The 20,420-nt window shown below is 45.3% G+C and overlaps 2 protein-coding genes across 2 annotated transcripts; one reads left to right on the top strand and one right to left on the bottom strand.

Moving 5' to 3' along the window:
- Window positions 1-214: 214 nt before the first annotated feature.
- LOC138632913 (aquaporin-11-like) lies at window positions 215-2,219 on the top strand. The gene is made up of 3 exons (XM_069718808.1): window positions 215-806; window positions 1,162-1,278; window positions 1,980-2,219. Exons 1-3 carry the CDS (start codon window positions 215-217, stop codon window positions 2,087-2,089), a joined length of 819 nt encoding a protein of 272 aa, XP_069574909.1. The 3' UTR covers window positions 2,090-2,219.
- A 5,250-nt stretch (window positions 2,220-7,469) lies between these two features.
- rsf1b.1 (remodeling and spacing factor 1b, tandem duplicate 1) lies at window positions 7,470-19,711 on the bottom strand. Its single transcript, XM_069718803.1, has 16 exons — window positions 19,557-19,711; window positions 17,767-17,858; window positions 17,583-17,675; window positions 16,661-16,866; window positions 16,453-16,559; window positions 13,056-16,015; window positions 12,674-12,949; window positions 12,103-12,207; window positions 11,933-12,012; window positions 11,477-11,531; window positions 11,281-11,393; window positions 10,820-10,887; window positions 10,239-10,452; window positions 9,939-10,144; window positions 9,433-9,612; window positions 7,470-8,743 (listed from the first exon to the last, which is right to left on the bottom strand). Exons 1-16 carry the CDS (start codon window positions 19,708-19,710, stop codon window positions 8,067-8,069), a joined length of 5,586 nt encoding a protein of 1,861 aa, XP_069574904.1. The 5' UTR covers window position 19,711; the 3' UTR covers window positions 7,470-8,066.
- Between the last annotated feature and the right edge of the window lie 709 nt (window positions 19,712-20,420).

Below are 20,420 nucleotides of genomic sequence, written 5' to 3'. Positions count from 1 at the left end.
TTATTTTTTTGTTTGTTGTTTATTTAGGAAAGCCAAATCTTTTGACCTGGAGAGCTGTTACCTCGAGCGACTCTTGCCTGCGCTTTTACTTTGAAGGCTGCGCCGCGCCGCTTCCTGTTTCAGAGTGAGCGGTTTGACGCGGCCGCGGCAGCGCGAATCAACTGGACTTTGACGGGAGATAAAGTTGCCCTTATCGCGAGGAGCGACCGGGGAGATGACCGACCTGTGGGTTTCCGTGGCGGTGTTGGGCGCTGCGGTGCTCCTCAGCGAGGCGACCCGCCGGGCGGCGGCGCGCCTCCTCCCCGCAGCTTACCGGATTTACCTGTTGGAAGCGGCGTCCACCTTCCAGCTCTGCAGCTGCACGCACGAGCTCGTCCTGCTGGGTGAGACGGCGCGGCTCGGGCTGCCGGTCAGCCTGGCCCTCACCTACACCGTGACGGTCATCCACTCGTTGACATTCCGGGGAGCGGCGTGCAACTTCTACGGGGCTCTGGGGAGCGTTTGCCGCGGGACCAGCAGCGTCGGGGCGGCCGGCGCCGTCGTCGCCTGCCAGTTCGGAGCGGCGGTCGCGGCGCGAACTTTCGCCGCCTCCGTGTGGTCTCTGGGTCTGTCCGACGTCCACGTCCGGCACCGGAGCTTCGGGTTCAGGTGCCTCGACTCCCTCGGCGGCACCGTGTTGGAGGCCGCGGTCGTGGAGCTGGTCTGCGCCTTCACGGTGCAAGCTGCGGCCATGTACGCGCGCGAGCTGGACGAGAAGCTCCGGGTTCACTTCGTGGCTGCTGTCATCACCTCTGCTGTTTACACAGGTGGGGGGGGGGGGGGGGTACTGCAGGAAGTCAAACATGTCAAATGAAATCAAACTTTTATTATCGGACATTTATTTTCTTGGAAGAATCACGTCATTATTTGCTCCATAAAATGTGAGAAAATAGTGAAAAAAAAACTCAGGTTATAATCCTCAGATGGATCGTTTTGTCCAACCAGCAGCTCAAAACCCAAAGACATTTATTTTACTATTACAAACTTCTTTTTTTTTTTTTTTTTAAATCAAATATGTACATTTGAGATGCTGCATGCAGTCTGCAGGGAGAGTTTAAGGAGCAGTAAAGTGTCTTTGTGTCAGTGTGAAGAGAATCAGCTGTTGGGTGTGTTTGGTCTCAGGTGGGAGCGTCTCAGGAGCCTTCTTCAACCCCGTCCTCGCCTTCTCCGTCCAGTTCCCCTGCAGGGGCCACACCTACCTGGAGTACTGCTTCGTGTACTGGCTGGGACCGGTGCTAGGTGAGGAGCGGACGGAGCAGGGCTGGTTGTTGTTGTTGTTGTTGTTGTTGTTGTTGTTGTTGTCATCGCACCCCCCACTCCAGTCAGCTAATCTTTCAGCTTCATATTTAACTCGCAGCCTCCAGACTGGTGTTGATCCTCTCATCTCACTGTTTACTCCAATGTCAAACAAGAACACAGGAGCTGACTCGAAGGGCTGCAGCTACTATATATATATATATTTATATATATATTTATTTATATTTATGGTGTTTACAAACCAAATAGAGTCCATCTAGAACCATTTAATCAGCTTAATTCATTATAGAAATATAATAAACTTTCAAGTTTTACATTGCGTTTTTCCTTTGGTCGGGATTTATTGAGGTCAAATAACACTTAATTCATATTAAATCATAGATTAACTTCGAATATGTAAAAATATACATCAGTAAAAATAAAAATTGAACATGTTCATATGTACTGAATATTAATAAAGTAAACGAGGCGTAGCTCCGGCCTTGTCTGGTTATAACGACTCTAATGGGAATATTATCAGTCGAACAGATACTGTTTTATAACATTTATTGTATTTACCGCCTAATCTTTCTGCCGTGACGCCTCCAAACCGGCTTTCATTTCTTTTGTCGACACGCACTGCTTGTTTAAACGCCTCGTACCCGACACACCTCAGAAATAAACCCCCCCCCGCGTGTCTGCAGGCGTGACGAGCTGCATGCTGCTGTTGGAGAAGCTCCTCCCCTTCCTGTCGGGGAAGAGCAGCGTCGGGCCGGACGGCGTCCCCGCGGCCCGGAAACAGAAGACCCAGTGAGGCGGGAAAGGCCGCTTCTGCTCTTAGTCCACGTGTCCAGATCGAATAGATCGCACGACTGTAATCAGATTTCTAAAGAAGGCAGCGGGAAGAAGGAGTCTGAAACCGCTCAGGTCCGACCGAAGGTCGAAGTTTGCTTCAGTCAGTCGGCAAAAATATGTTTCACAAAGAGGCACAAACGTGAATTATTCAGTGATTTGAAAGTTCTGGTCTTCAGGTTGAACTGTAGTTTAAATTGTTTACCCTTTTACCCGTTCTCCTTCCTGTTTACGTGCCCAAAAGCATGTTGGGAACTTAAAATAATTTTGACCAAATGTTTTAATGTGGAGAAGCACAACATTATATCGTCACGGTGACTGTAAGCTGTTGAATTGAGGCTCGCCGCTGCCGTCGCCAAACAACGCGCTTCAAAAATGCCATAAAACCATATTATAACCATATAATTCACATTACAGACAATATGAAAGTGTTTTGAAGGGTAAGTGAACAAATATTTGGTGGTTGGGTTTTATTTGAGTTTCATTAATGTGTGTTTTTAATCGAATCAAAGTATTTTCACTACAACTTGAGATCAAAATATGGGTAAAGAAAACTGGATTTCAGTTGTAGGAAATTTTTTTTAAGATGACCAAAGATTTACATTTGACCACGTGTGTCAGTCCAGCTGATAATTCACTGTATTGTTGATACCAGCCGAGAGACCAGTGTGATATTTGCATTGGCGGCTGTTTATTACAGTTTTGGCTGCATAATTTTATTTTTTTACTGAATTTCTTTCGATGTCAAATCTGTAGTTTTTATTCAGTCATGAAGCTCATAAATAATCATTTACATCCTGAAATACCTCGACAGTCCGGATGATGATGATGATGATGATTTGTGTTTCTGAAAGAAATGTGCAATATGTTTTTAGACAACAGATTTTTTACAGCGCTGCAATTTTAACGCATTCATAATCTCCTGATATTTTGATTAAAAACATCGATTTGCAAAAATGTATGTTTGTCATTTCTTATGTTTATAAAGTTTGTTAGTGTCTTTAAGTCTCGAACGGACTGCAAAGAAGGTTTCAGCCGACATTCGTGGTTACAAGAGGATCAATTTTAACCATTTTGACAAACTCCACTAAAATGGTGAACATGGAAAACATTATACCGCATGTTAGAAGTCGTGTCATAACTACTATGACGTCATCACCATATAAAAACCTTTAACTTTGGAAAGCTACTTTTAGTTTGTTCTTTCATCACCTCATTTTTTTGATTTTTTTTTTTTACTTGTAAGCTTTTCAATTTTCTTTTGATATATTAAAAAATACGAGCGCAGATTTAAAAAAGTTTAGAGACTGCTCCTGTGAACGACGCGCAGCACCGTGACCTTCGACCTTCGTAACGACGTGTGCCGAGTTACGTTTTTTAAAAAAACACATTTTTTGGTGTGAACGATACATATAAATATGTTATACTCTTTGGACAATAATATTTATGTGTGGCTCAGAGAGTTTTTGTCTCCAGTGGATTTTTCTTTGAACTAAATGTCGCAGATTTAAATACATATTTTTTTTTTCTTAAAATCAAAACACTTCAACCCGACAAAATCGGAGCCAAATGACAGTTAATCTCTTCGCTGATGTTTGGATTATCCCGGACAGAAAAAGCCTGTAAAACCCCGCCGGCCCGCGGAGCTCGCGTGGTATCTGTTACACAACGTGACCTCTCCTCAACAACCGTCCGACTCCACCGAAGGCCGGATAAGAGCTCCTCTCGGCAGAGATAACACTCGGCGTATCACCGACAGATTAACAGGAATGCACGAGGAGCTGTTTTGTTTTTTGTTTTTTATATCTCTCGGTGAGCTCGTAAAAACAGCTGCATTAATGAGCCGACGACCTCTGCTGGCGGACTGACTGGAAAAAAAACAACATGATCTCACTTAAACTGAGATATGTTGTCAATACCAGCAGAGTTGAAGGTATAACTGTGTAATATTTGCATTGGCTGCTGTTTATATTTAGTTTAGTTTAGTTTAATTTACTATTATTCTATTTTTATTATATATATTGTTCATTTTTACATTTTTATTGCTTTGCCCTGGATCTATAAATGCTGCTGGAGCAAAAAGATTTCCCCTTGCAGGATTAAAAAGTACCTACCTATCTATCTATCTATCTATCTATCTATCTATCTATCTATCTATCTATCTATCTATCTATCTATCGATCTATCGATCGATCTATCGATCTATCATCTATCTATCGAGCTCTGAGTTGCTTCAGAAGTGTTTACGACGGAGGTTGAGTTTATTACAGTTCATAAAATAAAGGTCGAGGTAGACGACCACTTTTAGATGCAAATGTCACTCGGTCTAAAATATCTCAACAACTATTGAATGAATTACCATCAAATTTGAGCGCATCAATCGAGAAGCATTTCTTCGGTATGTACCGGTAGTGCCGTGATGGCGATTATTTGGTTGTTGTTTTTTTAAATTGAGGATTGATTTAAAAAAAAAAAAAAAAAAAAAGGTTTTGTACTTGTTTTGAAGTCTATTAACGGCTCAGCAGCTTTTATTTCTTTGAGTATGTTCCCGTCTCTTCTGAGGTTTAGTAGTGAAGGATTTATAAATACGGTGCACTAAAAGTTTGTATCACAAATTAGACCAGAAACTTCTGTCGAGTTTTTAAAATATGAAAATTCGACGCTTTTAATTGCTTTTTCCATTTTAATATTATTTTTTATTTCATACTTACTCCGTTTACTTACCTATATTCTTTTCCTCGGGGCAGGAACCTCGGAGCCAACTTCTCGCAAAAAGGACGAAGCCGACAACCGCATCGTCTGCATAGCGACGCACAAAAAAAAAAAAAAAAGAAGAAACGGGGAACTCCCGACGTGAGGCTTAAAACCCATTTTATTATGACAAATGTACAAGATCAAATTCATAAGAAATAACAGTAAAGTTAACAAAAAAAAACAAAAAAACTAAAGGAGCAGACAAAACACCAACAACCAGTCTACTAGGATCTATACACAGTGGACAGGGTGTCGTTCCTCCCAGATTCATCATGAGGTAAATAGGAAAACTCTGTTAACACTTTCAGTCATTGGCACCGACGTCCTCCCTGAACCTCCTCCCGTCGCCGGCTTTTCGCTTCAGGCCTCGTCGCTCCTACGCGGGTCGTGCTACTGGTTATTTCATAACCGTGAGGGACATATTAATATTCTCCTTTAATCTCTGCGGAGAATATAAACGGGGTTTACATACAGCACACGGACGTCCACATTCCCGACTCGACCCGCCAGAACAGACGCGCACACACAACCTCTGGAACATCTGTAGAATCGGGGGGATGTTTTTAGTATTTTTTGTTTTTTTTTATACATTTTTTTTTTTTTTGCTATATTCTGTCCAGCTAATCTAAAAGCTAAATATGGTGTATAGAAGCCCAGCGTACGTCGTGTGAACCGCAGGCAGCACGTAAAAGGTTTTTCTGTCTTGGAAGTCGTGTTTTTGGCCGCGGGCCGGTATCAAAAAACGGTACGATAAATAGAGTGGTTTATCCTCTGAAGACCATGCTGAGGCTAATTTACAAAATATTTTTACAAACAGGCTTCGTTTCCTCTCTTTTAAAATCAGATCGCAGCCGTTCGAAGATTTTAGTTTCCACGACGACGAGGTCCCGTTTCTCCCCGAGCTTCCGCGACGCGCCTCATTCGCACCGGTGAAGACGACGAGGCGTCCCGCGGCGTCCGCGCCGAAAGTCCTTCGGCGCTAATAAGCAACGGGTTCAGGAGATGACGGACGTCCTGTAAAACATGCCCGAGGTTTTCGGATTTTGTTACAAAAAAACACTGTTGTGCCGATATCGTTTCCCCTACAAAAAAAAAAAAAGAAAACTATTAGAAACTCATGCAATCCCAAAGAATTGCCCAATATATTTTTTCAAGATTAAAAAAATGCCTCTAAATATATTACAGCAAAAACTACAGATATACACACAGACTGGTTCCAGCAGAGGTCAGTGAAGTCATTGGTTTGTTTTTCTGTTTCGGTCTCTTCCCCGGTTTAAAATAAACAACAAAAAAGTTGCATCCCGACAAATTATTAATACGCTTTCATTTTCACAATCTTAATCTGGGTTGACGTCAAATTTGTTTAACCCGAACGTGAGCTCAAGATTATGAAAACGGAGGATGTCAACACTCGTTGGTTTTGTACGCAGGAAGATTTTGGGGAAACAGACGAAGGAAAAAAAAAAGAACAGAAAAAACAACAACAAAAAAAGGGTTTGTTTTTGAGCCGCGCGTTATTTTTCATTAATAATAACGTCTGCAGGCTTTTGAACTTTCTATGACAAACAATGTACAAAAAAATAATAATAAGACACTTTACATTTCGCTCGAAGAGACGACAACAAATAATGTTTAGATATACAAAAAAAAAAATACATCGTTATTCAAAAAAAACCAAATCACAAGGTAAAAAATAAGAAGACGACGCTGGACTCGAGCTGAAGCTTCGGAGGGACGAGAAGTTTTTACCTTTTGATTTTGTTTCCCGGAACAAACTCTAAAAACGGAGAGTTCGCCGCTGATGCTGATGACAGATAGTTAAAATAATTATATATGTATACAATATACAAAAGCTACTCTATGATTCAACTAAAGACAAAATAAAAGTTAAAGAGGACCGAGGAACGAAGGTTGGACACAAACATTCACACGATGCGAAGGGGTTGAATATATATATATATATATATATATATATATATATAGATGTAGTATATATATATATATATATATATATATATATATACACGCATGATGGCTGAACATCAAGGGTTCAAAACTGGGAATAACGGGATACATTTTCCAGCATGTAGCTCAGCTGGGGTGTTTGAATACGTGATCTAAGCAGACCTGATCGTCAAACAGAATAAATAAGTTTCATCTAAAGCTGTAAGAAATAAAACAAAAACAACGAAGGCAGGTCAGCTTAAAGCAAAACTCACATCTGTACGATAAATACAAGATCCAGCCAGCGGCCGGCTGAGCCGAGGTTAGCGCAAAGGAAACGGAAACGGCTAACGGACTGTAAATGAGCAGCCTTAACGTAACAAACGGGATATAAAGGATCCGTGAGTTTTACAAAGCGGTTAAAATGTCCGAATAAAGAGTTCATGATTGCCTCGGCTTTCATTAAACCTCACAATTGATGCATTTCTGATTCGTTAAAGGTTAAAAAAAAAATAATAATAATTTTAAAAGAACAGAATAGAAATTATAGGATATCGAAACTGAGCTCGGCATCCGGAAACTCGCCTCGGTACACCGGCTAGCTCGCGTTAGCGCGGCAAAGCCGTCTGGCAGCTTGTAGAGTGTTAAATCACTCTTAATGCTAAGCTAAGCTAACTAGCTGATGGCTGTCGCTTCAGAGGTGTCAAACTTCTCGTAAGCGCTTTTCTTAACACGTGAAACTTTTTCCTTTCCGGGATAAAATGTCACCAGATGCCCCAAAACTCAATTATGGAATGATGTTTTCAATTTTCAGTCATTTAGTGTTCAAAACACACAATCTTCAACGAGTTCCAACAGTTTTGGTGCCGAATTTCCGGTAAAAAAAAAAACAACTTTAGATGTGATCATTTAAAAGAAAAGAAAGAAAAGAAAAACAAAGAAGAACAAGTGAAATGGTTTCGAGGAACATGAAAGGTTTTTGGCAGTGGAGCTGGAGGTGGCGGGCCGATCGCAGGTCAACCAGACGAAGGAGAAACGATGTCGGTGCCCTGATTGGTCGCACAGCGTCAGACTGGTGGCAGCGATCCAGTTCTTACTGTGGGTGAGACTGTAGAGACTCAAGCTCCGGGACTAAAAAGGAGGAGGAGGAGGAGGAGGAGGAGGAGCAGATGATAATAATAAAGTTAAGCAATATAAAAATACAATACCACAAAAAAAAGAAACAGTACACCGTTTTGTTTTTACAACGCTTCGTTATTGCAGACGTAGTCCACCAGGTCTGTGACTCCTAACAGGTCGTCTTCGTCATCTTCCTGCGCCGGCATTTCCTGGCCCGCCAGACCGTTCGGTGCTATGGCGGCGGCTGGCGTGGCACTGATGTTTTTGGGCGGCTCCAGATGTGGGCTGAGGCCCGGAGCGGGAGCGGGAGCAGGAGCGGGAGCAGGAGCAGGAGCAGGAGCAGGAGCGGCGGCGGGCCGGCTGATGTTGCCCTCGGGCCTCTTTATGGGGCTCTGTCCGTTGGTAGGCGGCAGCTCTGCCTCATTGCTGTCCGATGGGTTTGTTCCCTTTGACTCCTCCTCCTCCGCTTTCTTCTCCTTCGGCTTCTCCTCCGGCTTCTCCTCCTCCTTCGCCTCCTCCTCCGTCTCCTCCTTCGCCTCCTCCTTCGTCGCCTCCTTCGCCGCCGCCTCCTCCTCCTCGTCGTCATCGTCCGAGTCGATGCGGTTCACCCGTTTGCGGACGGGTCGATCCTCCTCCGAGGACTCGTCCGAGTCGTCGTCCGAGTCGTCCTCTTCGGACGCTCTCCTGCGTTTGAGCGCGAGACGCCGGCGCCGCTGCCGTGAATCTTCCTCGGAGGAGTCGGCTCTCCTCTTCGGCCTCCGATCCCTCGACGACTCCTCGGAGTCTCTGGAGGAACTCGCTGGAAAAAAAAAAAACGAGGCGACTTTAGAGGCCTGTTGTTCCATTTAAATTCACCAACACAGCTGCTACGAGCGACGGAAAAATAACCTCCTGTCCTTCTTGTTCTCTAAACGGCTGATTAAAACTCAGCAGCGTGACATTACGATCCAACTAAATTTATCCTGCAGGCGATAACTTCATTCCCTGGTACATTAACACTTTCCGTTTTCTGTCCATACACACATGCAGGTGTTCGATATGCGCAGAAAACAGACATCATTTTATTTTTCTTCTAACAAATTTAAAATTGCAGACTCGTACACGACTTAAATAACAAATTGTGGCTTTTATAAGAAGCCACATTCACGCTCGGGACAACAAGCGTTCCGGCAGCTGCCGTTTATTCGCTTCAAATCAGGTGTCGCTGTCCGTGGTGCTGAAAAGACATAATCGTCCTCCAACTGGGTCAATTAAGATTTTCCAGAAGCAGCGATCGAACAAAAGAACTAGTTTGTGAAATAACTGGATGACTGTACCGAAGACAAAAGGAGCAGCTCTTGGTGTTAAAGGTTACATCGTGTGTGTGTGTGTGTGTGTGTGTGTGTGTGTGTGTGTGTGTGTGTGTGTGTGTGTGTGTGTGTGTGTGTGTGTGTGTGTGTGTGTGTGTGTGTGTGTGTGTGTGTGTGTGTGTGTGTGTTTCTGACTGACCGGAGCTGCTGGAGCTGTCCTGGCGTCGTCTGGGCTTCATTTTGACCCGGTTGGTTTCTGCCTGAGAGCCTTCGGACTCGGACGTCTCGCAGTAGTTCACCTGCTTCTTCTGGCTGCGCCGGGACCGCCGTCGGCTCATATCCAGGTCGCTGTCGCTGAACTCACTGGAGCCTTCGGTCACTGGACACAAAAAAACAACAACATTTAAATCAACCGGAATATTCGCAGACTTGAATTTAAAAAAAGACGGTATGTGGTGCTGCTTTTTAAATTCGACTTAATTCATGATAAAAAAAAAAAACTCGCTTTAGTGTTAAAAGAAAACTTGAGATTCCTGTAAATAAAGTTTACTGTCATTTTAAAGACAGCGAGCTATAAAAGTTTAAATAAAAATAAATAAAAAAGAACAAGAAGAAGAAGAAGCAGCAAATGTTTTATGGATGAAGAAAATGTTCCACAGGAAGTGGAGTAAGAAGTTCCTCTGGAAAACACCGCAGCCAACGTACCTATTTCGTCTTCGTCATCGTCCTCGTCCGTCTCTTCTTCCTCATCGTCCGAGTACCCTCTCGGTCTCCGCCTCTTCCGGGAGCTCCGTCTGCGTTTCGGTGCTTTCCTGCTCCGCGAGGAGGTGCGATGTTTCCCGAAGTCGCTGTCGTCCGCCTCCGACTCCGCTTCCGTGTCGTTGCCCGACACGACGAACTCTTCTTCCGAGCTGCGTGCGAAACGAAACGACGCAAAACGTTTCTCCGGATCTCCGGTAAAAGCGAACTCTTCTCATCAGAGGTTCGGAGGTTAAACGAAAATACCTTTCGCTGATGCGGAACTCCTCCTCGCTCTCCTCCTCGTCCACGGTGCTGTCGCTGTCCAGGTCGTTGAGTCGCCGGCGCTTCTTCCTGCGCTGGCCGACGCTCGGTCGAGGCGGCTGGCCGTTCTCCTTCCCCTCCTCCGACTGCAGGATGGTGGACATGTCTTTCCCCCGGAGGCCGGTGATGTTGGCCATGTCTTTACCCCGACCGGCTCCTGGACAAAAACACGTAACGCTCTTTCAATAAATATTCCTCTTTATTTAGAATCGCGTCACAAAGTCGTCCATCTTTTCAACTGTTGACAAAAACAAAAAACTACATTTTAACATTTTGTTTTTTTAAGGAAGGGAAAATAGGTAGAAATATTTCAGATGGTTTTTCTCAATAACCAATGAGATGAGCTATTTCTTCCAGCTTGTACACTTTAAAAGAAGATATGACAAGTTAAATGAGCTTTAGAGGCGCTTGTGGTGTCAATCCTGAGAACCAAATCTATATAGAAAACAGGAAAATTACCCCCAAAAATGTCATTTTATTGCTTTAAATAATTCAGAGTATAATAAACTCTCGTGTCCTCCCACCTCCACCTTCTGCTTCTTTGATGTCTTCCTCAATGGCCTCCTCGATCGCCTCGTCGAATTCATCAAATCTGTAAAAAATGAGATCATGAATCAGCCGGACAAGAATCTGATTTCATTAAATGTTCAATCACGTCGTGCTTCTACTGTACGTCTGCTTACAGAGAACAGCTAAATCTCTCCAGAGTGCTGCTCAGCTAAAAGAAACGATAGGATGTACGAAACAAAAATGTAAAGTAGTAAAAAGTTGGCAGAAGAACAATCACACGCTAACTGGCATAAATCACAAGTAAAGCTAAACTTGACCGACTAAAGAAGCATTTTTATATTTGTTTAGCTGCTTTTATTTCATCAGCATACAACGAAATCTTGTTCAAGACACAAATAAAAGTCCCTTTTCGTTGGCACGGTCCCGTTTCTGTCTGTCTGCTGATTGGTCGCCTGAACATGCAGCCGTCTCAAACCTGTAGCTGATGTTCTTCTTCGTCCTCGTTGACCTCCGACCCCAGCTCTTACTCCGCTTCGGCTCCTTCTTCTCCTTGATCACGATCTCGGGCTTCTCCTCCTCCGCCTCCACCTGCAGGAGGAACCAGAGTTTAGTTGGCAGCGGCGTCGGCGGGCCGAGCGAGCGCGTCTCCGTCCGTCTCTCGGCGTACTTACGGAGGGCGTGATGATGTTCTCCAAACTGATGCCCACGTAAATCAGACGCTCTTTCCTGGAGGAGATAAAGACACATTAAAAGAGCCTCATTTTAATATCAATAAAGGCAATATTTGTTTTACTACTTGTTGTTAAAACAAATGGCTTTATGCAACACTTTTACTGCGAAGGAGCTGTGATTTCACAGTAAAAGCTGTGATTACAGGAAGTGGAGAGATTTATCAAAATAAATCGTTTTCTTTAGCGCATCGTTTCCTATAAAAACAACTTTAAGAGGTTTGAAAAGGTGCAAAAAAAATTAAAAAAACAACAAATAAAAAAGCAACAACAAACAATTTCCCCCTTTCGCTGCTCGGAGACCCCTCAGATTCATCCGTAGACTCGTTGGAGGGAAACGATCCCCAAGTCGGGACCAACAAACTGCTCCTAAAAACAGCCCGGCCTCGGATGTCTCACCTCCTCTCGGCGCGCTCCTTCTTCTTCAGAGAGGCGTCGAGGTTTTGGAGCTGCTCCTCCAGTTTGTCGCAGAGCTGCAGCTGCAGAGGGATTCACAAAAACACGTGAAGCCGCGTTCCCGTGCGTCTCGTCACACGTTTTGATGTGCGGCGCCGCGGCCGGGTACGTACGTGCTGGCAGGGCGGGCAGAACCATTCTCCGTCGGGGATGATCATGAGCGGCGGCCTCAGGCAGGCCGTGTGGTAGCCGCTGTCGCACGAGTCGCACAGAAGGATCTGGAAACGACAAAGACGGAGGTTAACGGCGACGCGATCCGTTCAGGTGGAGCCGTTCTGTGTTTACTTGCAGAAAACAAAAAGTCCAGTTTTGACTGAAAGCTGAACGGAGCAGGAAGTCAGACAGGAAAGCGCATCGCGTCCGGTAAATTTTCAAAATAAACCCCCTCCCCGCCCCCCCGGCACGTCACAAACTATGCGTGTAATAGTTCTAAAATAACTTTGTTGACTTTGTCTGCAGCACAAAACAGGAAATAAAAACAATAAACACAAAACGGACACAAAAAAAAAGAAAGAAGAAGAAACCGTTCGTCGACGTTTACGTGTTAGAAGCACGAAAAACAAAAAAAAAAGAAGGAAGGAAACGTGATCAAACCAGGAAGTAAAACGCGGATGGTTCAGAACGACGTTGTTTGTTCCCTTTTCTTCTGATATAAACAGCCGGTGAACGTCGTCAGCTGCTCACCAGTTCGGGGTGATTCGGGAGGCCGCAGTGTTTGCAGGGGTCGTCGTTGGGAGGCAGGTCGTCGTCCGAGGACGTCGAGGAGTCGGAGCTCCGCCTCTCCCGGTTCCGGCTCCGCCTCTTCCTGCTGCGCTCCACCTTGTAGTCTTCGTCGCTGTCGTCCTCCTCCTCGCTCTCCTCCTCCTCGCTGGACTCCTCGTCGCTGTTGTCGTCCTCCGAGTCTTTCTTTTTGCGGCGCGTCCGCGTGTTGGACCACCGAACCTTCCGCCTCTTTCTCCCCTAAAAACAACAACAACAAAAACAACAACAACAACAACAACACGGTTTGTTAGAAAAGTCCAAATACGACGGATGAAGCGTGTCGACGGATATTTAGTCTGTTTACCTTCGGTTTGGTTTGACCCTCCTGATCCGCCTTCTTCTCTCTCGGCTTCTTCTCAACGGCCTTCGCCTCCTCCTCTTCCTCTTCCTCCTCCTCCTCCTCCTCGTCCTCTTTCTCCTCCTTGTCGTCCTTCGGAGGCGGCGGAGCGGCGTGCGCCTTCTCCATCTTCTTGTCGTGGATCTCCACCGCCTTCGGCGTCGGCCTGGAGATCCTCGGTGACCGGCGCAGCGATCTCCCCGTGTTGGTGTCGGAGTCGGAGTCGGCTCGCCGCCGCTCGGCCCGCTGCAGCGCCGCTTTCCTCCGGTGCGCCGGCCGCCGGTTCCTCCGTCGGAGGCGCGCCTCCGGGACGTCCGCCGGAGCGTCGCCGCCGTTCGCCACCTCGTCCGTCTTCGCCGCCGACTCGTCGCTTTTGCTTCGACCGTCCGTCTCCGCCGGCGGGTCGGCGGCCGCTTCTTTACTCGGATGTTTTCCGGGTTCGGTCGTAGATTCGGGCTCTTTGCTCTTATTGTGGCGTCCGGATTCTTCCGCTGCGGTCGCGGGTTCGATCTCCTTTTGAATTTGTTCGTCGTCCTTCGTCTCGTCGGTTTTTGAGAGTTTTTCTGTCCTGGATTCGTCTTCGTCTCCTTTAGAAACTTTTTTATCGTCCGGCTCACTTTTCTCGTCTTCTTTCTTTTTCTTCTCTGACGACGGACGCTCTGCCTCCATCTTTCCCGCCTCTTCCTCAGACTTCTTCCTCTTCTTCTTCCTCTTCTCCTCCTCCTCTTCCGTCCTTTGTCTTCCTGGTTTCTTATCGGTTTCTTCAGAGACGTCTGCCGTCTCCGGCCCGGACGTCTTGTCTCTTCCTTCAGACGCTTCCTCTGTCGTCTCGTGTGCTTCAGTCTTGTCATCCTCTTGCGTCTTCGTCAGATCGCGTTCAACGGACTTGGAGGCCGTTACCGCGGCGACATCGTGTGTTGAACTACGCTCGCAGTCGACGGTTGTCTTTTCCGTCCTCGTCTCGTCTTTCTCGGGAGTCATCTCTGCGTCTTTGACGTCGTCGCTCTCCTCGGCGGGTTTACGTGATTGTGATTTGTCTGCTGGACGCTCGGCGCTCTTCTCTGATTTCTCGCTGATTAAAGTTTTGTCGGCTTCTTTAACGACAGGCGGCGACGCTGCGTTTTGGGAGTCCGGTTTCTCCGGACGATCTTTCTCCGTCGTTTTGACGCCTTCTTCTTTCTCCTTGTCGGACTTCTCTACGGTCGCCTCGGACGTCTCCGTTTCTTTAGCGTCGCTCGTTTCTGCGACCGACTTCTTTGCCTCCGTCGTCCGGCTCGACTCCGTCGTGTCCGTTTCCGCACAGTCGGCGTTCTCCTCTGATTTTTCTGTCTCCTTCGATTCGGCTTCTTTGGACGTGACTTCATGATTTGACTTCAGGTTCTCGGACTCGTCGCTTTTTAATGTTTTATCGCTTTCCTTTGATGCGATTTCCTCGTTCTCTGTTCGCGACTCCTTTTCCATCTCTGCTGGTTTGGATTCTTTCGTTTTTTCTTGCTCTTCATGATTAGAGGATTTCTCTGGTGCATTATTTACGTGTTCAGGTAAAGGCGGCGGTTCCTTCGGCGGCGGAGGAGACTCGTGCGCTTCACTCTTTTCTGTTTCCTTTTCTTCCTTCAAACGGAGAGTTTTCTTCTCCGGGTCGGTTGGTTGTGACGAGACTTTCTCCGCGCTGCGATCTTTGTCCTTTTTGTCTTTGACGGCGTCCTGGTCTGCGGCCGGAGCGTCCTTTTCTCTGGCGTCTCCAGATTTACCTGCAGCCGCTCGGCTCTGCTGCTCCTTGCCGACGGCGTCTTTTGGTGACGCCTCCTGAACTTCGCCGTTGACGTGATCGTTCACGCTCGGAGCTTTCTTTGCCTGCTCAGGAGTCGACGAAGATTTCGGAGCCTCCTTCAGGTTAGAAACAGACGGTTTCTGAACGATAACAGCGCTGCTTTTTTCAAAGTCCTCGCTGAACTTCATGCCTCTTTTCTTCAGCGGGATCTTCGCCTGTTGGTCGTTCTTCATCGCCTGCTGGATCTCGTCTCCGCCGGTCTTCTTGACCCCGTCTCCGGCGCTCTTCTTGACCTCGTCTCCGCCGGTCTTCTTGACCTCGTCTCCGCCGGTCTTCTTGACCCCGTCTCCGGCGCTCTTCTTGACCTCGTCTCCGCCGGTCTTCTTGACCTCGTCTCCGCCGGTCTTCTTGACCCCGTCTCCGGCGCTGTTCTTGACCTCGTCTCCGCCGGTCTTCTTGACCTCGTCTCCGCTGGTCTTCTTGACCCCGTCTCCGGCGCTCTTCTTGACCTCGTCTCCGCTGGTTTTCTTGACCTCGTCTCCGGCGCTCTTCTTGACCTCGTCTCCGCTGGTCTTCTTGACCTCGTCTCCGGCGCTCTTCTTGACCTCGTCTCCGGCGCTCTTCTTGACCTCGTCTCCGGCGCTCTTCTTAACCTCGTCTCCGGCGCTCTTCTCAATGTTGTCTCCGCTTTTCTTGACCTCGTCTCCGGCGCTCTTCTTGATCTCGTCTCCGGCGCTCTCCTCGATCTCGTCTCCGGCGCTTTTCTCAATCTCGTCTCCACTTTTCTTGACTTCGTCTCCGCCGCTCTTCTCGATCTCGTCTCCGCCGCTCTTCTTGATCTCGTCTCCTTTCTCCGCCTTCACTGATAAACACGGCGTCTCAGAGGCCGGCGTCGGTTCGCTCGTGCTGGATTTCGTGTCCGACGCCTCCATCGGCTCTTCTTTGATGCTCTGACCTTTCGTGCTGATGTTTTCCGAGTTAAGCTCAGCCTCCATTTTTTCTTCGACGACGCCGTTCAGTGAAGATTTGGCCTCCGAGGACTCCGATTTCACGTCGTCGTTCTGCTTTTCATTGTCCTTCGTCTTCGGTGGGACCGCCTTGTTACTGGAGTCTTTGCTGTCTTCATCAGATGTGTCTTCGGTTTTTTTAGCGTCACCTGCCACATAGATATGAAATAAAAGGTCAGATGACGGCTCACAGTTTGGATTGTTGTCGTCACGACTGGATTCAGAAACAATAACCGAATAAATAAAAGAAGAAAATCAGTTTTTGCTGGATCATGTGTAAAATGAGCCCAGATATCGGGTGATAAAATCATCTGTACTTGCAGTGTGAAAACTTAACAGCGGTTCAAACGAGCTGATCAAAGTCACTTTCTAGTCAAACAAAACAAATATGTTGTAAAGTGTGGGAGTTTATAGCTTTTATATTTCAAAAAGTTCAAATAAAACAACCATTTAAAGTGAAAACATTTCAGTCTTTTGCCTTTATGACGATAAAAAAGATGACCAACCGAACTGAAAATTAAAAACGTACAATATTACAAAAGTAAAAACTTTATAAACAATAAAGAAGCCGTTTATAAAGTCTGACCTTCGCCGTCGGGTTTGTTTTCCTGTTCCTGGTCTTTCTTCTTCAGCAGCTCGGGGTCGATCTGCGTCTTCAGCAGAGCGACGACCTCGGCCAAGTCATTTCTTTCTCTGCGGGGAGGAACAGAACGAGAATAAATAACACAGCTTCCACCGAGAGGATCATCATCGTCATCCAACTTTCATTTCATACGTTCCATTAGTCCGCTCACCTGACGATGCATTTCCACGACGACCCGTCCAGGTCGTCCTGCTCCTCCAGGTAGACGCGCACGTTGTCGTCTTGGTCCAGCTGAAACCAGTACATCTGTCCGTCTTTGTCCCGGCCGATCGGCTGCAGGCGCATTTTGTCCGGGTCTTCATCGTTGATGGCGGTTTTGAACTTCACGTTTTCGTCGAACTGACACTCGCACAGATGCTGGAGACAGAAGAGAGGAGACGGGAGCGTTTATTTATGGAGCACAAAGTCAGACTCCAAGAGAGTTCGAAGTGCTTCACAGAGGAACACATTGAAAATAAAGCCGTAAAAAGTGCATTTAAAAGCTAAAACAAGTAAATAATAAGTGGTTTGAATATTCCTGGTGAGCTGAAGTAAAAACTCTTTTAACCTGTCATTTAAATGAGCTGACGGTTTGAGACGACTTCAGGTAAACAGGAAGTTTATTCCACAGGTGAGAAGCACAAAAACTAAATCGACTGATTCTGGGAACTCGGGTGAAACCGGTCCGGGACAACCGGACGGATCCGGATGTATTTATGCCAAAAGATCATTTAGGGGAGTCGAGTCTCGCCTGCTGAAAACAAACTCATGAACAAGTTTTTCAGTATTTTATTTTGACTTTTGATTCTTGCCTTAATGCAACTAGATTTTTATCATTTTCCTTACGTGGCTGCTGAAATTTAGGTCCGAGTCCACAACTGCGCCCAGATGTTTATCGAGGAAACATGTCACATCTGGCAGTAAATAAAAAGCCCTTTATAGCAGATAAATAATAATTCTGTCACAAGGCAAACAAGTTTCTCTCCTCCTGAAAGTCTTTTGTTTGAGGCTCCAATAAAAGAAACAACATGAAGACGGGTGAAGGAACCAGACCGCCGTTATAACAGAAGTGTTATCCAAAAACAAACACTCACTTTAAGTATCCCCGTCTTGCACTCCACCGTCAGCTCCTTGTATCCTTTCTGCTCGAGCTCCCACGCCCACGTCGCGTTGAACTCCTGACACACCTGAAAAACGAAAAGGATCATTAAAGCGTCTCGACTCCAACAACGCCGACCAACACAGCTGACGTCTTTTCAAAACGGGAGCCGTGTCTACCTTGACTAGATACTTCTCCCATCGGTCCGCCGACACCGACTTGCCGATCTTCCTCAGCAACTTGATGTGAAGATCGACGAGCAGCTTTGGAACTGAGGAAAGATCAAATACAACAAAAAAAAAAGATGTTTAAATCTGTCAGGCGCAGTTTGAGAGATACAGATATCAGAATCAACGCCTGTCGACGAGATGCTTCTGTACTCGATAGTTAAACATAATTCATTGATTTATGTACACACACAAAAAAAAAAATCTTCAAAAATGCCTGATAGAAGTTCCCACATATGTTTTTAATCGTCTTATTTGGTCTAAATAAACAGTTAAAATGTCCATTACTATCGCAGGTGACAAAGAAAAACGACAAATCCTCACATTAAAGAAATTAGAAACCGCAAATATTTTTAATTTTTACTTTGAAGGTGACCACAGACTAATTATTGAAGCTCTACAATTTTTTTTTCACAACGAACAAAGATAGCAGGCAGATATGTTTGCTACTCATTAGACGTTTTTAAATCAATAACATCCTGATCCAGAGTGTTTGTAACTTCAAAAACAACAACAACTTGGAAATATGAAATGTATTATTTAATGTTTTTGTTTGGCAACCAGATCATCAGCATACATACACAAACATCTCCTATAATTTAACTGTTCCATTTACCTTAAAACAGTTATTATGATTCGAGAGGGGGCTGACATTGTGTCCCATAATAATAATAATAATAATAATAATAATAATAACAAATACACGTCACAAATCTGTAGAAGTCCCTGCAGAAAATAAAAGATTAAACGTTTGAAATTGACGCCTGCTGGAAGGCTCGATTACCCAAAATAAATGATGTTGGCGTTCACAACACACGAGGTGACAGCACATGTTAATGTGAGGCGGAAATTAACGCACTCGATCAGGAACACTTTCGGACAGCGGGGCGCATGCGCACATCAACGCAGCTGGAGGAGGAAAAAAGGTCAAGTCACCGGCAAACAAGCAGAAAAAGCGGAAGTGGAACGATTTTATTTATTTATTTTAATTCGACGCAGGCTGAGAGTTTCACTGCGTTGCGTGCGGGATTTAAAACGAGGTTGCATTTAATAGTTTTAAAAAACAACAACAACAACAACAACAAAAACCAGATTCAGACGATAATAAAGAAGTTAGGAGTAGCAGGGTTTGCGTGTTTTTTGTTGTTTTGTTTTGTTTTATTTTGAAAGCCCGGGCCGGATGTGGTCGCCGTCGCGGGGCTCGTTAACGGACGCTGAAACGACCCGCTTCCACTTCCACGGCGAAATATTTTAACTGTAAATAAAAGTGCACAAATCCGCGTGTCCGTTTTCACGCGAACCGACGATTTATCAAAAACTCCCCACGGCGCGTCCTCGGGCGCTTAGCCGTCACCATGGTTACCGCCTCGGAGACACCGCCGTCCCGTGTTGTTGTTGTTGTTGTTTTTTTTAACGGCGGATAAAGGAAAAAAAAAAAAAAAAAAAAATTATTCAAAAAGCTAAAAGAAAAGTGACAGTGAACCTCGGATAAATCACCCCCCCCCTTTTTTTTTTTTTTTTTTACTTCGAACAGCAAACTCCGGGGCGAAGTAAACTTTAATTTAAGTAAACAAGAAGGTTTAAAAAACAACAACAACAATAACACACAAGTGGCTAACACTTAGCTGCTAACGCGCTAGCACATTAATGTCTCTCCTCCCCGTCAGTGGCGGAGGGAGGGGGGGGGGGGGAGGAGAGAGAGAGAGACAGAGGGGGGTGGAGGGGGGGTGTTTCTGTCCCACCTGAGGACGTGTCCTGCAGATATCTCTCCAGCTGAGGGAAAGTCAGCTCCGGTAGGTCCAACAGCGCTCCGTACCGCTCCAGGAACGAGCAAATCACGGCGTAATTTGGACCCGGACCCGGGGAAGAACTCGCCGTTGCCGCCGAAGCAGCCATCTTTTTCACACCAGTCGTCAAGCAAGCCGGAATTAAATACACGACTTCCGGTGTTAGTAAAAAAATAAAAGTAGAGAGAGAGGGGGGAAATAATAAAAAATAATCGGTCCTAAAAACTACACGCTAAAATATTACACGGCAGCTTCTGTGAAATAGTTTGGACGGTCACTTTCTTAAAAACATCCACTTTATTTTTATTTTTTTATTTCTTTATATTTTAGCTGCAGTCCGGCTGCATAAAGTCTGAAAAACTTTGTTTTAAAAACACATTAGTTATATTTAAAATACTAGTTTATTAATAGGTGTGCATATAATATATTTATATATCTAATCATGTTATTTCTGTGCTAACAGCTTGTTGATCTACACCAGCTCCAGGTGGAGATGAAAACACTTCGGTTCATGTAGTTTCTTCTTTTCATTCATTATTGCAAAAATAAAGGCTCGCCTCTTTAAAACCAAATCGATTTATGGATTTAGAATTTAATATAAGCTGCGAAAATGATTAATCACTCCAAATTTTTTTTTTTTTTTACTTTAATAAAAAAAAAAAAAAAATTAAAAAATGACGCTTTTAACAGGCCAGAAACATTTGTGGAAATGCACAAAAGGTTTCATGTGACACGGTTTGTGGTTTCCAGTCAGTAACATCGACTGATTTCTGCTGTTTTTCTTTCTGAGTTTTTGGAGCGAAAACAAAACAAGGGACC

This window comes from Brachyistius frenatus, unplaced genomic scaffold (assembly GCF_029030835.1).
Source record: "Brachyistius frenatus isolate BFR_SWC_R1_liver_20210118 unplaced genomic scaffold, ASM2903083v1 Contig_200, whole genome shotgun sequence".
NCBI lineage: Eukaryota > Metazoa > Chordata > Actinopteri > Embiotocidae > Brachyistius > Brachyistius frenatus.
The sequence above is the reverse complement of the archived record's forward strand: the minus strand, read 5'-3'. Positions and strand labels throughout refer to the sequence as shown.